The sequence below is a fragment of the Balearica regulorum genome, chromosome 8 (assembly GCF_011004875.1).
Source record: "Balearica regulorum gibbericeps isolate bBalReg1 chromosome 8, bBalReg1.pri, whole genome shotgun sequence".
Taxonomy (NCBI): Eukaryota; Metazoa; Chordata; class Aves; order Gruiformes; family Gruidae; genus Balearica; species Balearica regulorum.
Genome location: NC_046191.1, coordinates 1,758,804 through 1,785,559, shown reverse-complemented (window position 1 = coordinate 1,785,559; position 26,756 = coordinate 1,758,804). Strand labels below are relative to the sequence as shown.

The 26,756-nt window shown below is 43.1% G+C and overlaps 1 protein-coding gene across 4 annotated transcripts; it reads right to left on the bottom strand.

The window, feature by feature from the left end:
- Positions 1 to 7,378: 7,378 nt before the first annotated feature.
- DEPDC1 (DEP domain containing 1) lies at positions 7,379 to 21,606 on the bottom strand. 4 transcript variants are annotated; one of them, XM_075759123.1, is made up of 12 exons: positions 21,462 to 21,606; positions 20,333 to 20,598; positions 19,508 to 19,658; positions 18,188 to 18,303; positions 17,618 to 17,748; positions 17,238 to 17,285; positions 13,856 to 13,996; positions 12,492 to 13,367; positions 11,683 to 11,855; positions 10,419 to 10,595; positions 9,961 to 10,146; positions 7,379 to 7,960 (listed from the first exon to the last, which is right to left on the bottom strand). In XM_075759123.1, exons 1-12 carry the CDS (start codon positions 21,507 to 21,509, stop codon positions 7,820 to 7,822), a joined length of 2,454 nt encoding a protein of 817 aa, XP_075615238.1. In that variant the 5' UTR covers positions 21,510 to 21,606; the 3' UTR covers positions 7,379 to 7,819. The 4 variants fall into 4 exon arrangements, with proteins under 4 accessions (XP_075615238.1, XP_075615239.1, XP_075615240.1 ...); XM_075759124.1 differs by having other exon boundaries at positions 12,492 to 13,340; XM_075759125.1 differs by lacking the exon at positions 21,462 to 21,606 and adding an exon at positions 21,039 to 21,308.
- Positions 21,607 to 26,756: the final 5,150 nt, after the last annotated feature.

Sequence of the window (26,756 nt, the reverse complement as noted above, 5' to 3'; positions counted from 1 at the left end):
CACCTCGAACAAGCCGGGGCCACATCTCAGGAGGCTTCCTCGCAGCCAGGTGGGAATCCTGCCTGCGGAAGATCCAGCGTTGGTACGTGCACAGCCCATGGCAGATCAGCCCAAGGAATTTTTATTGTGTCAACAAAAAGAACAAAACTTCCAACTTTTTTTTTTTTTAATGTTTATTAAACTTGACCTTTAAACATGCGTGAGGTCTTTCAAACTATGCTGTTTTCTTCACCTACGCACCTACTGCAGACCCAGACGTTCAGTATTGACATCTCTAAAGATCCCCCATCCAACCTGTCCATCCTCTACCCCAAAATACAGCAGCCCTGCTGGGTCCGTTACCTCCGGCCCGGCGCTCCAGCCTGTGCAAAGCCCCTGAGCTCCGATGGCCCTCGAGCTCCTGAGAACAAAAGCTGGACAGGAGGAGATCGAGGAGGCCACACCAACCTGTGACATGGGCGGTCACTGGAGAGGACAGCTCCTCCACGGTCTCAAAGAGCTTCTTGTAGCCTCCAGCGGGATGCTCGACTCTGAAAGGGCCAGGAGACCGGGGGTTAGCCCGGTTTTGGGAGAGCTTTGGAACCTCGCCGAGGGAGGGAGGGTTGTTTCTGGATGGACTGATCCGCGACTTGCAAATAACTTGAGAGATCAGGAGGGAGAAGCACCAGCCTTTGTGGGGAAAAGGCTCCGAGGGCTCTGACCAGCTCCCGCAGCCGCCTGCCAACCGTCCTGAGCACAAGCAGGATTAGGGAATGCCGGCGGGACAGCCCGTGCCACAGCCCTGCAAACACCCTCGCCCAACAGACAAATTCAGGTTATCCCAATTCATCAGGAAGCAAAACCCACTTGTACATCCCAGGTGCTGGATAAGCATTTTTTTTTTCCTTTTTCCTTGGAGCAAAGAGTACTTGAGTGCGTAGCAGAGAACTATCGGCTGGGTTTCCCTTTTCTGTTGCAGAGCCCGTGAAGACACCGGGCACAGGCTGCTGGTGCACCGTCCTTCCTCTCCAAGTACAGACCATCCTCCCGTGCCCGGACCTGAGCCCCGTCCCCTGGGCCAGAATCACGCTGCTGCAGGGGATGGACCAGCCCAGATAACACCCCTCCTCCTCCTCCTCCTCCTCCCCTCCAACTGCAGGGACCCCCGGCCGCGCAGCACCCCCCAGCCAGGGCTGCACCTCGACGGCCATCGGTGACCGGCTCCGGCAGAGAGAAGCCCGCAGCAATACTCACTGGCTGTACATTTTCTCCCTGATGAAGGGCCTGAGCCTCCAGCAGCCGAGCACGCCCCGAGCGCCGTGTGCGGGGTATTTATGGGGCGCTGAGCCCTGACGAGGGGAGCCCGGCGCTCCACACCGCCCTGCCAATGAGCGCGCCCCGGGAACAGAGCGGGCTTTCACCACCAAAATCCTCCTCGGGCTTTGAGAGGTTTTGTCTTGCTGCTCACACAAAAAAGGGCTTTGAATGTTTTTCTGAGACCTAAATTCTTCCCAAAGAGAAGTGATTACAGAGGGAAAAAAAAAAAGAAAAAAAAATCAGAAAGGAGTGAAACGGAGCGTGCCAGAGTCGTGCGGGGTGACACGCTGGGCGCTTGGCACGGCCATTCGGCTCTTCACCGGCCCCCTGTGCCGCAGGAGACCTTCCCAGCTCCCACCCAGACCAAAGGCAGCGAGACCCCCCCCTGCCCTGCGCAGGCATCCCGACGGCACGTAACGCTCCTCCGCGCCTGCCTGCAAACGGGGCGTCAGCGCTTCACCCGGGAGCGACGTGACGTTACAGATACCGAGATAATATTTGACATCATCTTATCATTCCTCGCTCCCATACGCATCAGCCACCAGCTTTTTCCTCCGTTCTGGGTTTCCGTGGAAGACCGTCTTTGCAAGCTTCACCACGTCGGTACAAGTACGGGAATTCTGAGCCGCCCCCAGCCAGGGGGGACCGGGGAGCAGCACCACCGTGACGGCTGCTCGTACTGCGGCCGTGCATCGCCGTCTGCTTACGGCCATCGTTTCCCCTCTCCTCCCACTTGTTCTATTTATCGTGTTGCAGTCGCTGCATTAAATCTTATTTTTACACGGGGTGCTACCAGCCCTACACACAGAGAGACGTCAGACCCGATCACCGTTTGTTTTACACGCAGCACAGTCGCTGTCCGACGGCCCAAAGATGGCTTTAAGGAACCACCTCTAGTAAGAGCAGATGTTTATGAAAACGATCGGGCTGTAAAGAGTAATTTCAAAGATTAACGAGATCAGAAAGATTACTGCTCTCCCTCTCCCAGGCGGCCCACGGTACAGGATGAAGACATTTCATAACACCACGAACCTTTGGGTTCTCCTCCCGGGTGATCAGAAGCTGGGTCCAGTGATCAAAACGGTGGTGAGACAGTTAGACATCCAACAGCCCCTGCCCCCTCTGCTACTACGAGAGCAAGGCTGGCTTCTCTCTGTGTTGTTTTGGTTTCCTCTTTACGAGACGGTGGTTCCTTTTGGACTGGGGGTTCATTTAAGGCTTCTAACTGAAAAACAAGACACGGAGTTGAGCCTCCATGAGCGCTTTGACCGAGGCCTCCCCTTAACCCGTCATGTTAAACCACCATTGGGATAAGGTAACTGGTCTGTGGAAGCATCCCAGCAATAACTATATTCAATATAAACGTCAGTGCAAAGTCAAGGCCTCTCAGCAGTGCAAATAACATGGAAATTTTTAATTAACCCCAGGATAAGGACTCAAAACAGCATCCTAATCTTTGATGTCAGGAAAATTCAGTGTTTCCATGGGGACAGCGTCTTCCCAGGCCCCATCCTCCTCCAGCAGCTCGGGGGGGGCAGAGATCCACAACATTTCCCAGCCCCACACACCAGCAGCTGGATTTTCCTCCTCCTGCATCTCACCGGCACTGAGCACGGTCCAGCCCTGTCAGCTTGGTGGCAAGCGCTGGAAGGAGGATGGCCACCGCAGGCAGCCTCCACCCAGCCCTGCGGCTCTCCTCCATTGCCCGGGTGGCATCTGCCTGCCAGGGCCCCGGCCCAGGAGCGAGGAGCCAGATCGGCTGCTCAGAGAGCTTTGGTCTTGATGCTTTAGGCTGGTACGGGAAGATAAAATTCAAAGAGCACTCCGCTATTATATTTTTGTGCTGCAGAGCTTGGCGGTAGTTCAAGAGTCAAGGTGGCCCTGAGTAATCCAATTTAATTAGACCCATTTTAAACAGGGTCCAGACTAAATCAGACTAGACATAAGGAAGAAATATTTTATGATGAAGGCACAGGTTACCCAGAGAAGTGGTAGATGCCCCATCCCTGGAAACATTCAAGGCCAGGTTGGACGGGGTTCTGAGCATCCTGATCTGGTTGAAGATGCCCCTGCTCACTGCAGAGTGTTGGACTTGGCCTTGAAAGGTCCCTCCCAACCCAAACCAGTCTGTGATTCTCTGATAAATGACCTCTGAAGGTCCCTTCCCAGAAAAATTATGATCCTATGATTTTCAGTCATTCCCCCTCCCCTTTAAATATTAATTTTGCCACTTCTATCTCTCTGCTGCCCACGTGCAGTTAAATTTGGAGTACACAGTTGCATCGTGACTCGACGCTGAGATTAGCCATTAACGTTTTATCCACGTAACCTCCTGGCTGTTTTCTACCAGTTGCTTTCTTGGAGTCACCGGGTGCCACCACACGCCAGCCAGCACCAGACCAGGCAACTTCTGGTCCAAGAACTGAGAACAGCCTAAAACAGCATATAATCTACCAACGCACTATAAAACTGATCTTCCTTGCAACTAGTGCAGCTAAGAAGGAGTTACGGGCACCGATTAGCAATAAAGGTGCTGCTAAGCACAAGCAGCAGCATCTCATCCTGCCTTTCTGGGCAGGAAAAGGAGGCAACAAATATGGTTACCTCCGACGGCCAGCAGCGCAGCGTTGCAGCTGGCAATCACAACTCATAGCTCTGAAACACTGCAGCAAAAAGAGAAGAGTTTTGGGTCCGCGCATGCAAAACTCTAAGTACGTATTCAAAGCCCAAAGAGCCAACCCTGGCAGCGCGCCCGAGTCGGCCACAAGCTGAGCAAACTGGTTCCGATTTGCCCCAGACAGTATTTATGAGAACTCCCCAGCGCTGGGAGCTACATCTCTGCTGACGGTGTTTCTAAATAAACATAGTCCATTCCAAATGAACTAAAACACTCAAATCAAAATAAGGGTTTAAAAAAAAAAAAAGTCTAAAAGAGTTTCTACGAGCCTGATTCTTGCGTACCAGAAGACAGAACAGCACTCACGGTCCTTTCTAAGCGAGACTGGGAATTGGGCAGCAGCCCCTACGCCCCTCGCCCACCGCTGCCCCCGGCGCAGGAGCGAAGCCATCCCCTACGCCCCAGCGCAGAATCCTCGCTACCAGCACGCGTGGGCCAGGGCTGGACCGCGACAGCATTTCCTCCTCTGGACCCAGCGTACGGCAGCGGCGGCTCCTCCGTGCAGAGCCCCTTCTCAGAGCGGGTCTGCAGGGACCAGGCAGTTCCACCACGCCACGTTGTGCACGGCTCATGGGTTACAGGCAACTGCAAACGCCCTTGGGGTGAGCTGCTCCCACACAGAATTATAGTTTTTGCAATATGATAATTCACAAAAACACACCCCAAAAAGGATTCCAGTAACAAACTGCACTCAAGAAAAAAACGATAGCTCAAAGAAAGGTTTAGATTAAATTTAAATCTGTATCTGTCATTCATTTGGAATGTTTTAATTGTCCCATGGCTAGTCAATTTGTCTCTTCATGTTTTTGCTAAGTTCTGTCAAAACCTTAGAAGAGAACATTAAATAACATGGATCAACAGCTCTGAATAATGAGGGCAGTCCTTTGAAAGCTAAATCCCAAGAAATGTGAGCTTCTCGCCTAGTAAGTTGCTTAACTAGAACACATAAATAAATAAAGCGTTTACACAACACTTACCAGGTTGAGAATAACTAGAAGCAAGTTCAGGCAGGTACTGGATTTTTCAAAGTAGTTGACTACAGGCATCAGAGGATGAACATCTGCCTCTTATTGCGCAAGTGCAAAGTTACCTACAGGCCATTAAAGCTTTACTAGTATCAGCTAAACCGGGGCTAATCTTGGTTTCCCATTTACAAAGGCTCATAAGGAGAGGAGCAATACGACATTTGCCCAATGTGTACAACGTACCCCCGTTATCGGAAAGTACATTTCTGCACCAACCCCCACCCTGTAAAGCTGACATAAGACTAGATGCAGGATGGAAAAGTGGTTTTGCCTCATTTTTCCAGGGAGCAACCAGAATGAGCTGAAGCGCAGGCTCCTGGCTGTAGACCGCAGCAGTTACGTACCAAGATGTCAAACATAAAAGTGCCGATCCTCAACCACGACCCTATTCATAACAGGGAGCGTTAGACAGGAGGGTAGGAACTTCCACAAGACTATGATGGAGCCTCCCTGTGAGATGCCAAAAAACCCAAACAAACCCAAACCAGGTAAAGAAATGAGCAGTTGACATTTGCTTTAATTTTGATGACTGGTTTTATGACAATTACTGTAAGACTCTGCACGTGCAGGCACAATGACAATTCGGTTTCTTATCCTAAGAATGGGCAAGACATGACAACGCATAACGGATGTGCCTACGCTGCACAGCTCAGAACGGTGTAAGAGAACCAAACAAGGTAACAGAGGAAGAACAGTCTATAATATCAGATTCCATAAAGCACAAAACTGTTTAATAAAAAAAGCAAAAACAAAGTTGGACTTCAAATATACCTTCTTCTGCAGGTCAACACGTGCAGTGCATCCCTTCCATTTTTCGCAAATACAGCCAAAATAAGCAGGTAGTTTAAGACTTACCTAGAGGCAACGTTACAACTGAAATATAACACAGACAAATTCCTCACAACAAACCCCAACTTTGACACTGTTCCAAGTGCAGAATGGTTTCAGTGTACAGGATGTGACAGATTGCAACGTCATTGAGCATAAAGAAACCCTTCACTGAAGAGCATCATGAAAGAACTACACAGCAAGACGCCCCCCCGAATGTCAGCGTAGGTCACGGAGGGGACAGGTCGGCTTGGGCCAGACCAAACCGAGAAGCTCAAGCGCAGCAACGAGACCCAAATTGCACAGATACGGCTAACAGAGTCCAGTGCAGCCAGCACCTACGTAAAGGAGATATACGTTGTTCCTTACTCAAGGAACAGTTTTGGCACAGGATTGAAATATACAAAAAATACTGGCTGTTAACACGAGAATGTACAGAAATTATGTTTTACATGGTGGCCTCATTCCCTCCCTTTAGCTGCCCTGCATCAAATTAATTTTTGCCATTCAGCTGCTTTTCTCAACTCCTCTGCCCACTTCCTCACTGCCCCCACATGCAGCTGCACCCTCACCAGCCCTGTTCTTGACCCCACGTCACCTTCTCCTCTCCTTGGGCTGAAATATGGTGATGAGCTGTGCTCAGAGCAAGAGGCAGATCCATTAGCACTCCTACTCCCAGGGCACATTCTATAAAAACCTTACCATACACAAAATTTGAAATTATTCCAGTACATACTGGTCATACTTCCAGATGATGAGCAGCGATATCCATAGGTCTCATGGCAAAGCTCATGCTTGGCGTGTCGGCTGACTGTAGCTAGAAATCACAACTTTCCAAATGCTTCTAATATAAACAGCGCTTCAATGGATCCTTAAAGGCTCATCCATCTTTTTGCTCTGCTACGCTATTTTTACTCTGTTAAGAGGAAAGCGATTATTCTCATTAAATCTTATTTAAAATTCCCTTGAAAAGTGTCTCTTTGGGAAAACAAAGAGCAGGATTTGGGGCTTCTTTTTTGATGGATACAAATACAGGGCAGAAGAGCACCCATTTTTCTCCAAGCCCAGGACTGAACACTAACATTATTCACCACTTGTGACTTCTTAGCTCTTTGCCTGGTGCATTATCTGTCTAAATATTAAGCTGGGATCTCTTTTATGAAAAACCACTTTGAATTGTTCTCTCAGAAATACTCGTGCAGATGTGGGGGAACCGTGACCCCATCAGAATTAATAAGCAAACTCCTAACTCTGGAAACAAAATAAGGAAATTTAGTGTATTCTGATTATATTTGTTGTCACTTCATGTATCATCTATCACTTCTATTAATTTGAGAAGCCTACCAATAGATCCAAAATCGGTATATTTCTGACATTTTCATGGAAAACTTAAGACTTTTAATATAAATAAATATACAAAAGCTTATGTGAATTTTACAGATGAGATGAGCAAAAGCATTTTACGGAGTCAGATAATTTATTTATGGTGAATTTCTGGCTCCCTCGGAAACAACAGAAGCAACTTTTAAGTTAGCCTCAAACTCAAAAAACATTAAAGACAAATATTTTGAGAATACAAGGAAGGCACTTCTTCATAACATACAGACTCTTAAACCCCTACACAAGCTATAATAAATGGCACAAATTCCTGAACAAATTTTAAAAGTCAGAACAATATGCATATCATTAGTTTCCTGTATGAAAACCATATATAAATTTTTGGTTACTAATAGCTTCATGCTTATTTTCACATTTATTTTACTGAGGACAATATATTGTAATAATTTGTAAACAGATAAATATTTCTCTCTTAGCAGTAATTCCAAAGTTAACTGCACAAAAAAGTTATTTTGGCACCTTTCAACATAGTGTCCATGTAAACATTTCTTCCTTCCACACACACAGCCACCATCAATTTCTGTAGCAAGAGCCCTTTGGTAAATCATTCATACATACATCCATCAAATCAAAAAGCAGCTGAAGTGCGGTGAAATTAATATCTTAGGCTACGAAATCTTGGTTTCCTTAGGCTAAGCATCGGTTGTTTGATGGTAGGTTTGTTCTCAAATAGCATTGCTTCATTTTCTGTAGTTGGAAATCTATTCTGGTAGATCAGCGGGTATTCCTTCTGAAACTAGAAAACACAAATTCAAAAAATAAAATAAAATATCGGACTCCACCAAAAGCTCCAGCTGTGCAGGACTCGAGCATGAATCACCTTGCAAGGACACACATCAGCAGGAGGAGCAAAACTATCAGCAATGTAAAGTAACTGTGCTGTGACACTTGAGCAAAGCTGTAGCCCTTTGTGCTTATGAGTTCACAACTGGTAAACAGAGTCAAACAGAAATTTGTCAGACACTTCATCTGCTGTTGAAATGAGAAAAGCTTCTAATCGCATTTTATTCCCATGGATTTTCAGCTGTTGTGACCAGAATAGTTCTATGAGCACACCGTACTGTTCTAACCGCCTGGATCTCTGTTTGCGATGACAGCCCGTGGTCGCTCACCACGTTGTTCATCAGCTGAGTAGCAGTAAAGCTGCTCATTGTTGGAGCAGCTCCCGCAGCCCTGCACCGTCCAAGGAGGGCCGGGCAGCCGCCCACGGGAAGCCACGCTGCCCAGCCAGCACCGGTATATATTCTGTTTATGCTTGGAAAGCTGTCTTTCAAGAATGATAACCATAAATGTGTTTTACCTAAATGGAAGCCAAGATTTAGCCTATTTTGAAGGTATTCTCTCAGGATAGCTAGTAAGCTTAAAAGGGAGTTACATATCTGCAGGAATTGAAAAGTGACTAAACAAAAATTTCTGGCTTCAGAGACATGTTTTTGACGTTTTGCCTGTTTCCTATGTAAAGCCTCAGGAAGGAATGAACAACGGTAAATGCATCTACACATCAGCCAAAGCGTTCTGCTGATTGAATCAACCTATGGAAAACGACAGCATTTGTAACTTTTGGTCTTGATACAAGTTGGACCTAATCCTCTGTTAAGTGCCACATGTCTGGCTTTCCCCAAAGCATCAAAATTGATCCCTCCAAAAAGTTGTGATTTATCACACCACTAGCTATCCCAGCACACATGGCAAGACTGTAACGATGTAGCTCTATGAATTTTAAAAATAAAACTTCGCTGACACATGGCCCTTACAAGCTGCTTCTGGACTTTGGTGGGAACTCATAAAAAATTTAAGTATGTACTTCAAGTTTTACTATTAGAGGATTTTAGTTTATTTCCTTCCTCCCCACTTCACCTCCTTAAAGTGCTGCTGTGTATCACTTCTTACTGCCTGCTTACTCCAAGTTTTAATCGACTGCAGGAAGTTTTAATGAACTTGTAAAAGGAAGGCTGGACTTTTGTTCAGGACCAGAAAGTTTTCACAACACACATGAAAGTCAGTGTTGCAGAGGCTGGGGGAGGAGCACCAAGGAGAAAGAAATGTGCTTGCTCTGAAAAGCTGCTTTTTCAAATTGGAGTCACAAGACTCGCTTAGGAGATTCCAGGACAAGTACAATACTATTCATTTGGTCAGAAATACTTGCCAAAAGGTTTTCTGAAAAAGAAAAACCCCTCCAGTATTAAATCCTGCCAGAATTGCTGCATTTTAGCTTTAGTATTAGGCAATATGTTAGTAGGCCATGGAAGTGCCAGATAATCTTGAGCAATATACATGTTACAAAACAAAGCTAAGCCCACAGAAATGAACATTTCAGAATCGTGAACAGATACGGCTTGACCTCTTCAAGCAGAAAATCACTGCTTTTATTGCCAATTGATTTTAAGCCCATCTATAACATTTTAATGGTAAACTTGTATAGCCAGTGCACCACAAGAAACGGTGCTATATTTCTATCCCACGTTATGGAATGGAGAGCAGATCTTGGAATAATTTCATACTGGTTTTAAATCACTGTTTGAACACCACTACTGCCAGACAGTGTTGAATGCTGTATAGACACTGTCTTTAAAATGCCAATCAGAGCACGCCATCAAAACACATAGCTCCCTGCTATGAAGCAAGCGTTTCTCTCCATGCAGTCTGCCCTTGCTCTGTACCAGGGCCTAGTGACGGAGATCCTGCGCTCACAAAGGCATCTTCAGAAGCAGATGATGCATCCATCGAGTTTCTTACCTGTTTTAACTTTTTCTTTTTGTCTTTCACAGACAAGTTTTTATCTTTGATGATGTTCTCCAAGAGCTCCGCCACTGCAGCTTGAGATGTAGAAACCTTTTGTTCTTCAAACTCCTGAGAAGTTATTTGTTTGCAGTACGAATATGTTGGCAATACGGCACAAATTTCTTCAGTGGGATATTTGTACTGAAAGAAAAGTTGAAGAAGGGGTCTGCATGTACTCAAAGGATTATGTACTATTTCAGTAAGAAGGCACTCAACAAATATCCAAGCATACTTACATCAACATCACAAGCTGCAAAACATAACGTAGCTATTATCTACGTTCGCGCTAACAGTTTAATAAAAGTTTATGTTCAAAATATAGCGGTTTTATTTGCAGCTTCCCCATCCCACCTTCAGAAGTAACAAATACTCCACAATTAGCAAATGAACTTAAACTTTGTCATGCCACTGACCTGAGCCATCCTCATGTATTCTATGTGATCTCGCACTGCAATCTGCAGGTGGGTTGGTACTTTAAATATTTCTTGTTGGTGGTCCATTAGAAATGAAACTAATCGTGTAGAAAGTAGCTCATCAAGATCTACTTCTTCTGCACAGCACAGTACGCATCGAGAAAAAGTCTGTATCATCTGGAAGCGTTTAGCAGATCATTAGTACGTGAAGTCGAGCGACTTCCCTTCTTTCCAGCCTACACAGTGGCACAACGAACTTTCCATTACCAACTTTCATTGCAATCTCTCTTGCCTGCACCACCAGTTAAGAGAGGAGGAAAAACTATTAACTAATTTTAAACTATTAACTATTTTAAACTATTAAACTATTAACTAATTTTTTCCTCATCTGAAATAATGTAACTTCTTATAACATTAGACTTGTACTTTTTTTTTTAATTAAACAGTACTTTCCGTTAAGAAATACATATTTTTAAAGAGATATTAATAACAAAAAGTCTTCCCCTGTAGAAAAGTGTGCATCTTCAGTTAGCCATCTTGAAACGAGATGATTAAAAGAACCTGCAGAGCCAACCTAACCAAGTTCTAATGCACATCAAGATCCAATTTTAAATAGCTTTAAAAAACATTTTTACAGCTGTCGTATTTCCAGCTTTTAGTAGGCTTGTTTTAAATTAGTATGTGCAGGTGCTTTGTTGTTTTATCTAATCTTTTTGACAAAAATCTTTAGTCATTCCAATGAAAGCTTAAATTCAGACCTTGAAGCTAGTCTTTAAACTCACTAGGCAGAGAATTTACTTCTTTGGAACTGTTTCTGTCATAACTTCACATACACAAACGTTTAGCCCAAGAAAGGTTTTCTACAGACACTTTGCCAACACCTTTTAAGTTAAATGGCAGTTGAGTGAGAAATCAGACTAAACAATCATTTCCCTTCTCCTCCCAAAGCAAACAAAAGCAACAACAATATGTGAAATATATTAGGATGGAGACAAGAAAGTGCTTGCTTCAAGTCACAGAATCCCAGACTGATTTGGGTTGGAAGGGACCTCAAAGCCCATCTAGTTCCAACCCCCCTACCATGGGCAGGGACACCCTCCATTAGACCAGGTTCTAATATTCTGGAAATGAAAAATCTGCCCATTAATCACTATTTAATTGCAGTAAGACAAGAACTTCAAGTAAGAAATACTGCTAGTATTCTTAGCATTACTCCAGCCATATTCTTAAAACAACAGATACGCTGCACTCGTGATTCTCTTACCAAAGAACGTGTGCCCATTGCATCATGCAGTCGTGGCATATCCACGTTTTCACTGATCCGAGAGATCATACGCATTAGGAGCTGAATCTTTCTACGATTTGGTGGTGGAAGCAACAAACAACATATCTGTAGTGCTTCAACAGCAATTCTTTCTAAATGAGGCTGAAGGAGATCTACAAGTTAATTGTAAAGACAGCTGTCATTAAGACTTGAACCAAGTTTCAGGATATTTTTATCTCGATGCAAGAAATTTATTTTATAATGATTAAAAAAAAAAGATGTTTCATAGAAATCAGCTGTAACATGGTAGATAATGTTATATAGCCTGTTTTTGTGTGGTCATCTTCAACTTGCTTCATTACGATAAGTTGCTGGTACACAATTAAGACCATAATACAATTAAGAAGTGTCACTAACGTTATTCCTGAAAGTATTTCCAGAAAATGTGTTTCAAGGACCAGAAAAAGACATCTCCTCTAACAGACAGGTCTGTGCAAATTCCCTGCCTCGCTCTTAGTGTCTACGTCAGAATTACTTATTACTTACCTGAACAGAAAGGTGAATTACTGACATATCAAGTTTAAGACTCCAAAGATACTACAGGCTGCTATTTGTTAGCAGAGGTATGAAAGGCTATCTTTAGACAGTGCAATGCAGCAACCAGAGGTCTGGGGTTTTTTTTTTTCTAACCCACAGATCATGTCATATGCATACCAAAAAACCGAGCAACAGTGCTAAAGATTAAGGAAGCAGAGATTAGTTAGACAACACAATAAGGCAATACAACATGCTTTAGAAAGCCATCTTACTTTGCGTGCCAGTCAACATATAAGAGTGAGTGAAAGAGTATTCTGAGAGTTCTGTGGTACTTTTGCAGAGCCTCTTTTTGATGGTGATATCAGAAACCTCAGTCCCGATGTCCACCAAAGTAGCCACACCAGAGGTATTAGGATTTTCTTGCCCACAAAATCGAGATCTTGGCTTTACTGTGATTTCAGCAACTGGCATATTAATGCTAGCACAACTTTTAGAGTTCCTCTTGCCAAGTAAACTCAGAGACCTGCGTATTTGCTTTGATCCATGATTGTCATTCAACAGCTCTTTATCCTGAAGAGTTGAGGCAGACACTCTCTTGATACCTTGGCTTTGTTTTTGACATGTGTTATCAAAACCAAGCTCCAATACAGAATTAGCTTTATGCTGATGTGGTAGTGATTGTTTTCCATTTCTTATGCCCAGGATGGTGTTCCCATCACTTTGCCCAAGGGAATCTGATTTTCCTTTATTACATACATTTGAAGTAATATCTCCAATTCTTTCCAAAGAGTAACATCTTGTCCTAAATGTTCGAGGTGGATCTTGTTCATTCCTGAAACCTTTAAGATTTTGACAACTTCCTCCTATTAGATTCTCAGCACCACCTTGCTTACATGTCAGTTTATATTGCTGCAATTTCTTTGCGCACTGCTTTTGAATAGTTAGCTCTTCTGAAGAAGACTTCCTGGAAGCTTCACATTCTTTCTTTTTTTTGTCAGGCTCTTTGCAAAGTAGACTTAGAAGAAGACACTCAGTTGACTTGAAGGAGTTCAAGTGAAGAATTTTTGAAGGTTGTGGGTCACATTTCTCATCTTGGACAGAACTTTTTCCACTGCATATATCTGGAATTGTGATGTAGCCACACATAACTATCAGGAAATGAAATAGAAGTTAAGGTGCAAGTGGTATGAAAATGAACAAGTTCAGAAAGAAAGCTGCTAACTGAACAGAGAAGACAACAAATATAAGACACTAATTTATAGTTGACATTGTTAGTAAAACCTAAGAAAAATTTAGCTCAGTCCAAAAGCAATCTAACAAGATAATTGCAACCCACATGCAAGAATAAAGAAAGTTAACACATTGCAATAGTGAGGGACAGGAACAAGCACATACTTTAAAATTATAGTTATTGCATATTTAGAATGTTAACTCAGACAGCAATTTGTATAGGATATCATGAGACAGAACTGCATTTCAATTAATATTGCAACACAGAACAGTAGCATTGATGATCTTCCTCAGATTCAAGGTGCCATACAGATTAGGGAGTCAAGGTCTGCTTTCACTTACAAATTTGTTCCCCAGTTGATATAAACTTATAGCTTGCACCAATTATTTCTAAATTCATACATACCTAAAATATTAACAAAAAGTTCATAGTATTCAAAAGTGAGTAATGGTTCAGGTAGATTGAGGAAGTAATCAGCAATCGTTCTGAATACATCCCGTTCAAATCCACTGTAAGTTGGTTGGCTCATGTCATTATTTCTAGGCCCTAAAAAGAGGTGAAGAAAGAAAATTCACAAAAAGTATTTACTCTCACAGTTCCGTTATTAAAAAAAAACCATAATTAGGAAAAAAAAAAAATATCAACATAAGTTTGTTCTTGTAGGAATGACTGTTTCACAAGACAAGAATCATGTCAGCAATATACAACTATTTTGTTTAGTTCAGCACTGTTCCACTTGAGAGCAAAAGTAGTATAATCTGTATAGCCACTGAGGAGTTGTGCTCAGTTTCAACAAGCTGTTTCACACCAAGAAAATAAACTCATTTATGCCCTTTATAGGTTCCTCAGCAAAATAATCACAAAATTCTGGCATTTTCCTTCATTTCCAAACTACGGTAATCCCAGTTCTCCCACAGGGAGCTCTAGCTTCCAGATCAAGCAGCTCATGCTATGACCAACTTTGAAGAATGTACTGAGAAACTGGCCAACATATAAGTGTCGTTTTGCACATAGACCAAACAGAGCCAGTGAGCGTCTTTTCCCTCTGTGGGGACCTCCTCTCTTTACAACTCAAGTGGTTCACCAAGAGAAAGTTTTGTTCACCTCTACTCCCATGGTGGATCTTTTCTTCAGAAGTGGACAGATAAACAATCTGATAATCAAGAGATCTGGTTAATAAACCTTGACCAGGTTGCTACAGACAAGAATGAATGAAAGGGGTCCTGGTACGAATAAAGTTTGACATTGTGTAGATCTTCTAACCCTAACGTTGCCATACTCCACTGAACTCCTACAAATGAGATAAGCTACCTTACAAAGACAATTCTAATGGATTAGGAGATGGCAGTTTAATTACAGATAGAACCAGGGAAAATTTAACTTTTGATATGATCAAATTTCATAATCACATTACCACACACTACACTAAAAATACAGTAGAGCAGTATTCCCCCTGTCAGTTGTAAGCATTCTGCGTTTTCACTCTGCTAAGTAACTACTGCCTTAATCATTTGGTTACAGTATAGCCAGCAGATGCAGAGATAAAAATCTCCACTTGAACTAATTCACTCAAATTAGAAATTGAGAATTCAAATACCAGAAAGCTTGCTTGCAGTTTTCATCTCACAAAGACCTATTAGTTCTAAATACAGGACTGATGTGGGAATTAAGGTAGGAAACGCTCGGAAATCAGCGCTCAGCTGTATTTTCCACTTTGATTTAAATCCACTCGCCAAGCTCTTCCCTGTCCTGCTTTTCCTAATAGTGCTCTTCATGTAAGAGGCTCTATGCATTTGGGAATGCAGATGAAGAAAAAGGGTCACATTGAAGAAAAAAAGGGAGTCATTTTCACAAGAGCATATGCTGCAAATGGAACTTCTGAAGCCACACTAACCCTGCATGGACCCCTACCACAGTTCCACCGAGCAATTAGAGATATACGCAGATGTACAAACAGACATCATCCAAACATGTAATAGCTAGTACAGCGTTGAGGGCAGATGGTGAAGGAGATTGCCAGGAAGAGGGGCAGGAGTTGAACAGCAGGGCAAGCACACATATAACAAGAGCTCAGATTTCATTTGAGACGCACTCATCTATCTCTACTGTGCCCTGTTAGCTGTCTAAAGAGGCAATTTTACAAAAAAAGAAACAAAAAAAAAAAGAAAAGTCAGTCTAATTGTCAGTCTAGTTCTCCTCTGCTTCTCCTGAATATTTTCAAAGCCTGTTTCACAAAGATGCAAAGTTTACATAATCGCGATCTGTATGTTTGTAACACAATTTCAAACACAACTGACAAAGGAAGCCTCAAGGACAGATTCTGTGAAGTTTCATAAAAAATCAATGGCACTGTAAAGGAGAAAGACTATTAGTACCACACAGGTCTGCTACAGCACATGCTGAAGAACAAAACCATTCCTTTATTAGCAAGAGAATCCACATCAGACTGAGCCATTAGAAACTGAACTTCATTAGGTTCACTGTGAAAGGACGTTCTTTCCCCCCTCAATGTGTGAAACCTTGTGTTAATTGCATTACTCCACAGTAAATACTTTCCCAGCAGTTCCAAGGCAGCTGTTCCAGTACCACATTAACACTGATGCTTTAGGTAACTGATTCTTCTTTTCTAACTTTAACATCATGTCTAAATTTTACATTTAAGCACACACACAAGTAAAACTAAACAGAAGCACTAAGTTTTCTGTAACTTGTAACCACTTTCAGTTTTGCTGCTTGACATTAATACCAAATCATGGGATACGTGCAGACTGACTCTCAGTCTGCAATGAAAGTTCAGTTCCGTCACAAAACGCATTTAACAGCTAAAATGTCTGACTTTAAAAATCCATCTCGTCTACTACACAGTGATCGGTAAGATCTCTGTTTTCCACAGCTGACCTGTAGCTATAAAAGGTGACTTACTGGGTTTTAAGTATAAGCTTTTTCTAAAGACAGTTTGAAGAAAAAAGGTGGGGAAGCAGAGAAGGAGGTACCAGAGAAGCTATATTCAAGTCCAGCATCCAAGAACTTTTCCTGCTGTTGTCATGACGAATTTAGTAGGCTATAAAGCTGACTTATACGAGCACTCTTCTCTCAAACCCTTTGCAAAATGTTGTTTGATTTCTTCTAAGACAAATAAAAGACTAACCAGTTTTCAGTGAATTGGCCTCCCCAGTTCAATATGAAACATAGGAACTGTTTTAGACCAGCTCAAAGCCAGTAACTAGAAAAGGAAAGGCCCTTTACTCCTGAAAAACTGCATTAGAAGAAACCACAGAAAGGTTTTACCCAACCACCCAAGTTTTCTCCCTGCCTGACTCTTTGTTAATAGGAATTATTTTCATAAAAAACCAGTCCTTAGCTTTTTCACGGCCTTGGACAGCCTGCTTCCACTGAAAGCTTACAGAGTTAATTAATTCTCCTGTACATTTCATGGATTAATGAACACTGAAGCCCCTCTTCTTCCACTAATTTAATCTGTTCACATTGCTAAAAATTCACATGCAGAATCGGACAATGCAGCCTAAAACCAGGATAACTAGACTACTAAAGGACTGATATTTTGATTACCTGAAATACATCATCTTTAATGCGTCAACTTTTGGGTTATGTTTCTGTGCAATGATTTGATATGGATTGCTGTCATTGCTTCTTGACATGTCTGGGCACTTAGAGATTATTTGAATTTCCAAAACGAAACATCGTAACTGATCTGAACATGCAAGTATATTTCACTTTCAACTCTCAAAATAGGTTTCTGGAACTTAAAAGCTGTTCAGTGACTTACAGTATGCGAGACATTTCATAGCCGACAACACCCAGTGAGGGAGGTCATCTAAAATAAACAAGCAAGTAGGTTATTTATACATAAGCCCAAAAACTTAGTAACAAATACAAATAACGGCACACACATATTAAATAATACCTCAAATACAGAAGATCAAATTTAAACCTTATTTTAAATATTGCTACACGTGTAATTGAAAAGTGGATGCAATACACCTACAAAACCCTCTAGACAAATATACTGAACTGTACTGTAGTTTGGGAAAAAAGCATCAAAGACTATGAAACATATTACTTTAATTATTGTTTGTTTGTTGTAACAACACCATACAGAATCTTTAATCAAAACAGGGAAAAAAAATCCAACCCAAAAAACCTTACCCGATTTGTTCTGCAAAATAACAACACCATGTTTGCTCGTGTTAGTCATGTTGTATATGACATACTCAGGAACTATCTGTGTTGGCTGCAAAACTTCGTCCAGAGATGGGAGGCCTAAAATGGTTTGCAAACTGTAGGGAGTGAGAGAGCAGATGTTGTCTAAAATGTTTGCTAGCAATGACTGAAAACAAATTCTTTCCGTATCTATTCAAACAACAGTTACAGGATAAGCTAGTTTGCTGTTTAATAAATGCTCGCTTCCAGAAGGACAATGTGAGGACACATTGTTTCCTGGGACAAACACCAAAAAATCAGTAAGAAAGAGCATCTATGGTACTTAAAATATACTTCAACACCAGCAACAATAAATTTCAATAAATTTCTTAAACGCAACAATCCGATGTTAACGAATACACTAGAAAGCATACATAAACAATAGTTTGGAAAAATATTCAACTTAAAACATAATTTTAAAAATTTCAAAAAAATGTGCAAGCCAAAAGCTTGATCAAATCATTACATACATTATAAAAAACATTTTCTCCTATATGTGCTTTGTGTATTACTTACTGTATTAGAATGATATTTCTCCAAGTTTCTTGCACATATTCCTGGCTTATTTCCTTCCTATGCATCGTGTCTTCCTCGTTTTCTTCTATATCAGGTTTTGTTTTTTCTAAATTTTCCTGAAAATGAGTGGTTTATGCCGTAAGATAAACAAGCTTCTTAAGATAATTCAAAATTAAGTAAAAATTATTCTCAGAAGTCTAGGGCATTCTGGGGAACATTAAATTCCAAACCGTGATCCTGGGAGGAGCCTTAACAGTCTCAGCACTGAAATGTAAGCATACCCAACTAAAAAGCAGAAGAGGACACTGTGAAAAAGACCTGATCAAACTCAGAAGGCAGCAATTTAAAAGGGAGAAACACATCAAATCCAAATGTTTTAGTAAGTGTTCTCCTTTAGGATTGCAATCTAAATTCAGGATGCATGCACACACACAGACACACACAAATCTCAAAAGAACAAAGGGCCAAACACTCACATTCAATCTTTTTCAGAAAGTAAGCAGAACAGTAAATAATTTGTGCCTTTTATTTTCCCTAAACAAAAAAGATACTAAGTTTCAACAAGGACATACCGTAGAACATTTCTAGAACTCCATCTTTCAGCCCTCCCAATATTTAAAATATTGGGGCAGGGATAATTCTGCACTGAAGGAGACAAAACAAACAAGAAGAAAACACCCCCCCACCCCCCCTCCCCGTACTGGTGACCTAAGATGCTCAATTGCTTACACATATATACACAAAACTCTGCGCCATCTCAGATCATATTGATGCAAAATGAACCCTATACTACAATGGGGTGTGTGCCTGTGTCTGTGTGTCAAGTGACCTTTCTAAGTAAGGTGGCTGCATTAGTAACACACTACCCTCCATTTCTCTTCCCAAGAAACTATTGCCAGTAAGTTTAGAAGAAACTGTTTCATAGTTTCAAAAGCATACTTAATTTCTCCTGTCAAATGCATAATCCCTTTCACTTGCTGCCAGCATTTCAAAAATGCCCTATTAGTTACAACTATGATTTTACATGTATATATTATGGTTGAGTATTTACAGGTTAATACAATTTCTTTTTGTACATTGAAGAAGAGGAACAGCACGCACCACCAAGATACTTCATTACAAAAATATAGCTGTATCTTTCTATTATGCCTATATACACATTCTATTTCACTGTCTAGAAGAACCTACCAATTTATTTCTTAAGCTACAAGGGAAGATGATACAACAGAACAATGCCACTAAAAGACAATTGCTTTTTTTTTTTTAAGAATAAAGAAAACACATGGCAACTGTAATTATGTAAGAAATATAAGTTATTACCAGAGACTGTAGTAACTCATGTTTTTTAAAAGTTCTCCTGGATAAATGTGGCAGTTTAAAAAGTCTTTCTTTGTCCCTAGAGAAGCTTTCCAAGTTCTCTTTTGGTGGATATGAGCTTGGCAGAGGTTTAACTGGAGATGTTGAAGGAAATCTGCAATGAACAGGAAAGATCTTAAATACATTTATAATAGATTAAAAATCTAAGTCGTCACTTAACCAAAACTATAGCCTATCAGTATGATTCCATAAGGCTCTGAAAAGACACAGGAAAAAGAAAAGTGCTGATATGTTCTCTTTAGAAGGCTGTTTAACATTATCAGACTATAAATTAGCTTTGGGGTACTTTTCTTGATTCCAAAGTCAAGTGGATGATACTCAGATATTTATACAGCACTGAGAACAGAATTTGAAAAGTGAGGGCCATCAATACTTTTAATTTAAGAACTTCAGAAAGACTGCTTCCCACTTAGACTGTCCGTAAAACGTGCAAGAGAAGTAAACACAGGACTGGCAGCACGGCATGCAGCTACTACAATAAATTCTCCTTGGCTCCCCTCCAAAGCACTTGAGCACACGTAGCATGCATGCCAGGGAAAAACATGGATCAACAAAAGCATGGGAACAGCCCTCAGCATACAGGATGTATGGTCTAAACTGCAAGTCAGAGGAAAGTAAAACAGTGAGTGGAGTAAAATGGCGCTAGTAATTGATTTTTGGCCCAACTGCTCAACCCAAAGGAAGATATTTTTGGGAATCTGAGCATTAAGATTTTTCAATAAGGTTCTTAACCTGAAGAGCTCTGTTAACTGGTCTTCATTTCAGTACCTGTATAGCACACCATTGTCTTCTAAATTTTCAGATCCCCATCTCCCTTTTACATCTTCAATTACATGATTCTTGAGAAACTTTCTTAATAACTGAACCGTCTGCTGCCTAGTAACTTCAGGACCAAAGTTACTGTTATTCCTCAGTACTTCATGGAGCCAGTCTACAGCTTCCGATGCAGTAAAACAGCTTCCATGTTTTTTGAAATGTTGCCTGTGTTTCCTCAACGGCATGCCTGCTCGGAAATATTTCGTAATCTCATTCCACTGCGTGGGAAACAAAATAGCAAAGAATGTAAGATTAAAGCCTGAAGCTGACCATTGTAAGCATCAACTAAACCAACACTACATTAATAAGCATATAGATGAAGCCACAACATTAACACTAACAAATATTGCTAGCAATACTAAATCATGCAGTAGTATTAAAGTAGAAACATTAAAGTTCAGATTTAAAAATATGTAAACATTTCACTTAGGTTTTTATCTCATTCTTCTATAACCGAGAATAAGGTTGGTGTTTCACAGAGGAGTTTTATTGACCCTGCCTGCGCAAGCCCAGCACGTACATCAACTCAGGCTCCTGAGGCGCTGTCAAACCACAGCCTTCCGACTTGGAGCCGGTTTACGTTTTCAAGCATTTTCTTCCTTTCCTGTTCTCTTGCCCCAAATCAGATGACACGCTATAATCAGCGGACTCCTCTCACCGAGCTCTCGCCCGATTTCCAGGGAGCGAGGCGCTGCCAGGGCCGCAGACGCTGCCCGGGGAGGGCCGTGGGCCGCCCGGCGTTGCGTGACAGCGGTCACGGGGGGAAGCAGAGCCTCCCCGTCCCACAGCACCCGGCCTCCCGCGCCTCGCACTCGGGCAGCGGCGACCGCCGTCACCTCGAAGGCCCCCAACGGCCACACGCTGCCCCGGGCACCCCTGACCGCGGCGGCCCGGAGGGGTTAATATTCATTTGCGCTTTACCCGCGAGCAGAGGCCCGGGCTGACGGGAGGCCCGGGCGCGGCGGCGGCAGCCGAGCCCCCTCCTCCCGCCCCACAAACCCGCATCGAGCCAGCCCGAAAGGCAGAGCCCGCCGCCAGGCTGCACCCGGCCGGCCCCGCACCCCCGGCACGCCGTCCTCACCAGCTTGGTGGCGCGGTAGGGCCCCGGGGCGGCCGGCCGACCCTCCATGCCGCCGGGGCTGGGGCCTCCGGCCGCCGGGGCGGGCACCCACCACGCCCCTACTCGCGCAGCCCAACGGCCGCGCCGCGGTTTGAATTCGCTGCGCGAGCCGCCCGCGGAAGCGGATTGGGCGAGCCGGGAGGGCACGTGCCGCCTGACGTGACGCGGGCGGTGGCCTGAGGAGAAGGGCGGCGGCCTGAGGAGAAGGGCGGCGGGGCGCCCCACGGTCTGCACCCCCCCACACACCCCCCCCCCTCCGTGGGAAGGTGAGCGTCTGCCGGGCGGCCCCGGCGTGGTTTGGCCTTGCCCCGTGGCAGCGGTACCACAGCCTGAGGGCCGAGAGAGCCGCCTGCCCTGTGCGCACGGAGTAGCGGAGTGTGGTAGAAGCCACGTACAGGCGCACACAGCAGCCGCAGGTCGGTCCTGAACAGAGGTTTAAAAGCTTGCATCTTCTCAGAAACTCACCTTGGTTATTTATTAAGACAAGGGGAAAAAGCCAACTTGTGTTACGTGACAACTCAGCTTTCAGAGTGCTTTTACAGACGACAGGCATGACCAACAGTTCTAGGTCCCGTGAGACCAGCACATAGCTTACACGCAGTTGCCTGAACACACGCTAACTGCTTGCAGAAGAAAGCACATTCTTGCAAATATCCTACTCCTTCCTGGGGATTTCCTACAGACACAGGTGACTGGAGACCCCTTCCCCCAAAACCCCCACCCAACCCCAACAAACAACCTAACAAACATTGCTTTCACAGTTTGTGGGGGATTTTTTTGGTTTTGTTTTTTTTTTAAGAAGTGTTCTCTTTCTCAGGGCCTGTAGACCAAGCATTAACTGTAACCTGGGAGCTGTAAACACCCCATGAGTGTTTTATCTCATTTTTATATAGCCATCCATTGCTCAGACATTTTAGGCTCATCACTTAAACTTCTTTTATAGCCAATAAAACCACACAAATACCTCAGACACTTTTACAAGAAACAATAAAGACATTACTGCTGTGAGAAAACACCAGCAGAACAAGTGGATTTAAGCAGTAACACCCAAAGCTGCAGCCCAGGAAAAAGAACAGAAAGAGCCAAAACACACAGCAACCTAGTGCCTCCCAGAGCAGTACTGAGGAAACCAACACCTCAACTACAGACCCTGATAAGGGAGAGGCAGCTGTTGTGCTTTTATGTGCTTAAGAAATTAGTCGCAGGAGTCAGTCAAAGCTGGCTGCTAATCACTTCTATCAGATCTGTGAGCTGTAGCACCTGCTGGTAAGCCAGCAGATGTTGACTTAGGACTCAGTATAGCAAACAATTCCAAATTCAGTGAAGCTGTGTTATTTCACTTACATTTTGCATCTGATTAGAAGAAAAAAGATGTGGATTCTCTCACTAAAATCAAAAACTTTAGAGGTGCTCTTCATCACTTCTGTATTTCAACAACTCACCTCCTGTTTTCCTTTCTAACAAAACTGTCTGATGTGTGGTTGCCAATATAGAAAGTGGTATTGATTTTTCCAGTGACCCAGGCTCTAAACCTGCTCGAGAGCGTATATCAATTTGCTGATTATCTTAGGGAAATCTCCACAAGTAAAACCTGCAGAAAATGATGACTACAACTGTTTCACCATGGATTACTTCCCATACTCCCTCTCTCAGGTCATTAAAAAAAATATTATTTGATGTATTTGCATTCAACCTACTGCCTATAGATGTTCTAAGACATTTTTTAAAACTTCATGTCTTAGATCAAGTAAAGACATTTTAGGGACATGTCTGGCAAATACAGTAAAAGTGATAAGTGGAATAGTCTAGGAAACATTACATTCCATCTTCATACCGGTGTAGGCAGTGTTACACTGTTGTAGCCTAGAGTGTTTTAATTAATTTCCTAGGAGACAAAAACTAGAGTTCTTTCTGCTTTTACAATGCCATTTCAAGTCTGCTCTTGCTTGTAGATTTCCCTACTTAAAGAAAAATGACTGCACAAGGGCAGCTGTTCTGTGTTTTTATTACTACACAGTCGTGGATAGATGCAATCAACTGGAAATAGAAGCAGTCTTTTAAAATGACTGGGGAGTACCTTCAGGTTACTAAAAATATTCTTAGAGCCAGTTTTATGGCTTTACAATGAGATATCCTTATCTTTCAGTGTTTTTCCTTTATTCTCATTAGAGAATACCGAAGAACTAGTGCGTACCTGTACAAATACCAACCCAGCTTAGCTACAGGAGCTAAGCATTAGTGTAACTCTTTGCATACTAAGTTCTGCAAAACACATGAAGGAAAGTAATGGAAAAAGTAAAGCATTATTTTCTGCTTCCACTATATAATTGTTTGATGTTGGTGTCTGCTACTAGTAACAGTAGAAGGTAAAATAAATAAAGATTAATAGAGTTAATTTAAAAAATCAAGGTTATGGCTGTCCCTCTGGATCGTTTTTCACTGTGTGAGTTACTAAACAGAAGACGTGTGCGTTGTATATGCTGTAGGTCTTTGTTTTACCGGTTTTAGACATAGGAAGAAAGCTAATTGGAAGTACTTAATATTGATCTGATGTTCAGTGGAGCTGAATTAACATTGCTCTTAAGTTCAAATAGAAAGTGATTTAAAAACATAGGGGAATAGATGGTGGAGACTGCTTGCGATAACATAAGCTTTCTGTATTTGTCATTAAGGAATACAAATAGATATATGTTTAAAAATACATGTTCCACTTGCTTTGTGAGGATGATGCAGCAAATGGGGTGTTCTTCCCCTTGGAAGTGTTGCAGTGTCCGGAGACCTGGAGCCTCAGCAGGACTTGGCATGCTAGCCCTTCACGGACTGCACTCGTTGAGCTTCCAGTGAAAGAAAATCCAGCAGCCTGCATCCAGATTAACAGGGATACCAGGCCCACATCCCAAACCAGACACAACAGTTGACCCCACAGGACTTTTCTCTGACCCCCATCTTTATGACTTTACCACAGCTAAGTGTTGTTTTTGATCTCTGGTAAGGTAAAGCGTATATGATTGTAATAGAAGCCGCAACAATACTTCTGCTGAGACAATCAGGAGCAGTGATGATGAATTGAAGTCTTTGAATTTGCTGGTGTAAGCACAGTCAGTAGGAAAGCAAAGATGGGGGCCCAGTGCAATGTTTGTAAAGTGCTGTGAAGATTTCAGGAGCATGCTTTGTTAATGCGCCACTGCTACTCTTTCATGCACGCCTGTTTAAATTTTGATTTTATGGGGATAGCTTCTATGCTTACAGTAGGCAAGACAAATTGCCTGACATTTAGTGAAATGAAACAAGAAGCATAAAAATGCGTAACAGTTGAAAGACACGTGAGTCCTTAATGCAAAGTTGTCATTGTGCCATTGAGATAACAAGATAAGAACTCAGACGGTTACATTTCTGGATGAAACATTTAAGCAATTTTTTTTTTCCCCAAGAACATTATGCATCATTCTTTGAGGATATTAAACAGTGAGGGCTGGATATTTTTTTTATTATTTTAATGGGTAGTACAGACAACATTTTGTAGACAAAGAATCTGATCCAGGCAGGATGTGCCTCGAGAAAAATCCACGTTGAAGACAAACTGCAGCAGTTACCATAATTTCTTTTTTTTTTTTCCTTAGAAAAGCAATTCTGTGGAATTTACCACAGATAACAACATTTCAGCTGATTTGCTGCTTTCTGGAGATGGAGTGACTGGACTGTGGAGACTATGCTCAGGCACATGGAAGATAAGGAGGTGATTGGTGACAGCCAACACGGCTTCACTAAGGGCAAATCATGCCTGACAAACTTGGTGGCCTTCTATGATGGGGGTACAGCATTGGTGGATAAGGGAAGGGCAACTGACATCATCTACCTGGACTTGTGCAAGGCATTTGACACTGTCCCGCACGATATCCTTGTCTCTAAATTGGAGAGACCTGGATTCCATGGATGGACCACTTGGTGGATAAGGAATTGGCTGCATGGTCACACTCAAAGAGTTGTGATCAACGGCTCAATGTCCAAGTGGAAAACGGTGACAAGCAGTGTTCCTCAGGGGTCGTTACTGGGACTGGCACTGTTTAACATCTTTGTCGGCGACATGGGCAATGGGATCGAGTGCACCCTCAGCAAGTTTGCCGATGACACCGAGCTGTGTGGTGTGGTCGACATGCTGGAGGGAAGGGATGCCATCCAGAGGGACCTGGACAGGCTGGAGAGGTGGGACTGTGTGAAGCGCATGAAGTTCAGCAAGGCCAAGGGCAAGGTCCTGCACGTGGGTCGGCGCAATCCCAAGCACAACTATAGGCTGGGCGAGGAAGGGATTGAGAGCAGCCCTGAGGAGGACTTGGGGGTGTTGATTGATGAGAAGCTCAACATGAGCCGGCAGTGTGCGCTTGCAGCCCAGAAAGCCAACCGTGTCCTGGGCTGCATCAAAAGAGGTGTGACCAGCAGGTCGAGGGAGGGGATCCTGCCCCTCTACTCTGCTCTGGTGAGACCCCACCTGGAGTACTGCATCCAGCTCTGGGGGCCCCAGGACAGGGGAGACATGGAGCTGTTGGAGCGAGTCCAGAGGAGGCCACAAAGCTGACTGGAGAGATGGAGCACCTCTCCTGTGAGGACAGGCTGAGAGAGTTGGGGTTGTTCAGCCTGGAGAACAGAAGGCTCCGGGGAGATCTAATTGCGGCTTACCAGTACCTGAAGGGGCTACAGGAAAGATGGAAAGGGACTGTTTATCAGGGAGTGTAGTGACAGGACAAGGGGTAATGGGTTTAAGCTGAAGGAGGGTCGATTTAGATTAGGCGTTAGAAAGAAATTCTTTACTGTTAGAGTGGTGAGGCCCTGGCACAGGGTGCCCAGAGAGGTTGTGGATGCCCCATCCCTGGCAGTGTTCAAGGCCAGGTTGGATGGGGCTTTGGGCAACCTGGGCTAGTGGAGGGTGTCCCTGCCCATATCAGGGGGGTTGGAACTAGATGATCTTTGAGGTCCCTTCCAATCCAAACCATTCTATGATTCTATGACTTTTATAGTGTCAGTACAGACACTTTTCGGAAGGATTGGTGTGGGAAGAAGAATAGAGGAGAATACCTGTGAAGGTTATCATGAAAATGTGCCATTTGAGAGAAGAATCTCAGTTTGGAACCATATCTTTTTCTACTCCTGCTGAACTTTACCTCATGTAGAGTCAGTAACTTGTACAAAAAGCCACTTAGAGCTGAGGTTTTACACAGTAGTGTAGAAAAAACAAATCAAACAAGTAGGATAAATCCTGCT

What these genes read in the sequence shown, in the direction of transcription:
- DEPDC1 (XM_075759123.1), bottom strand. Translation starts at nt 21,509, where the DNA reads ATGGAGGGTCGGCCGGCCGCCCCGGGGCCCTACCGCGCCACCAAGCTG. An exon ending in GACAATGGTGTGCTATACAG is followed by an intron (nt 19,659 to 20,332) that starts GTACTGAAATGA and finishes TGTTCATTGCAG; the next exon opens with ATTTCCTTCAACATCTCCAG. An exon ending in AGAAATATCATTCTAATACA is followed by an intron (nt 17,749 to 18,187) that starts GTAAGTAATACA and finishes CACTCCCTACAG; the next exon opens with TTTGCAAACCATTTTAGGCC.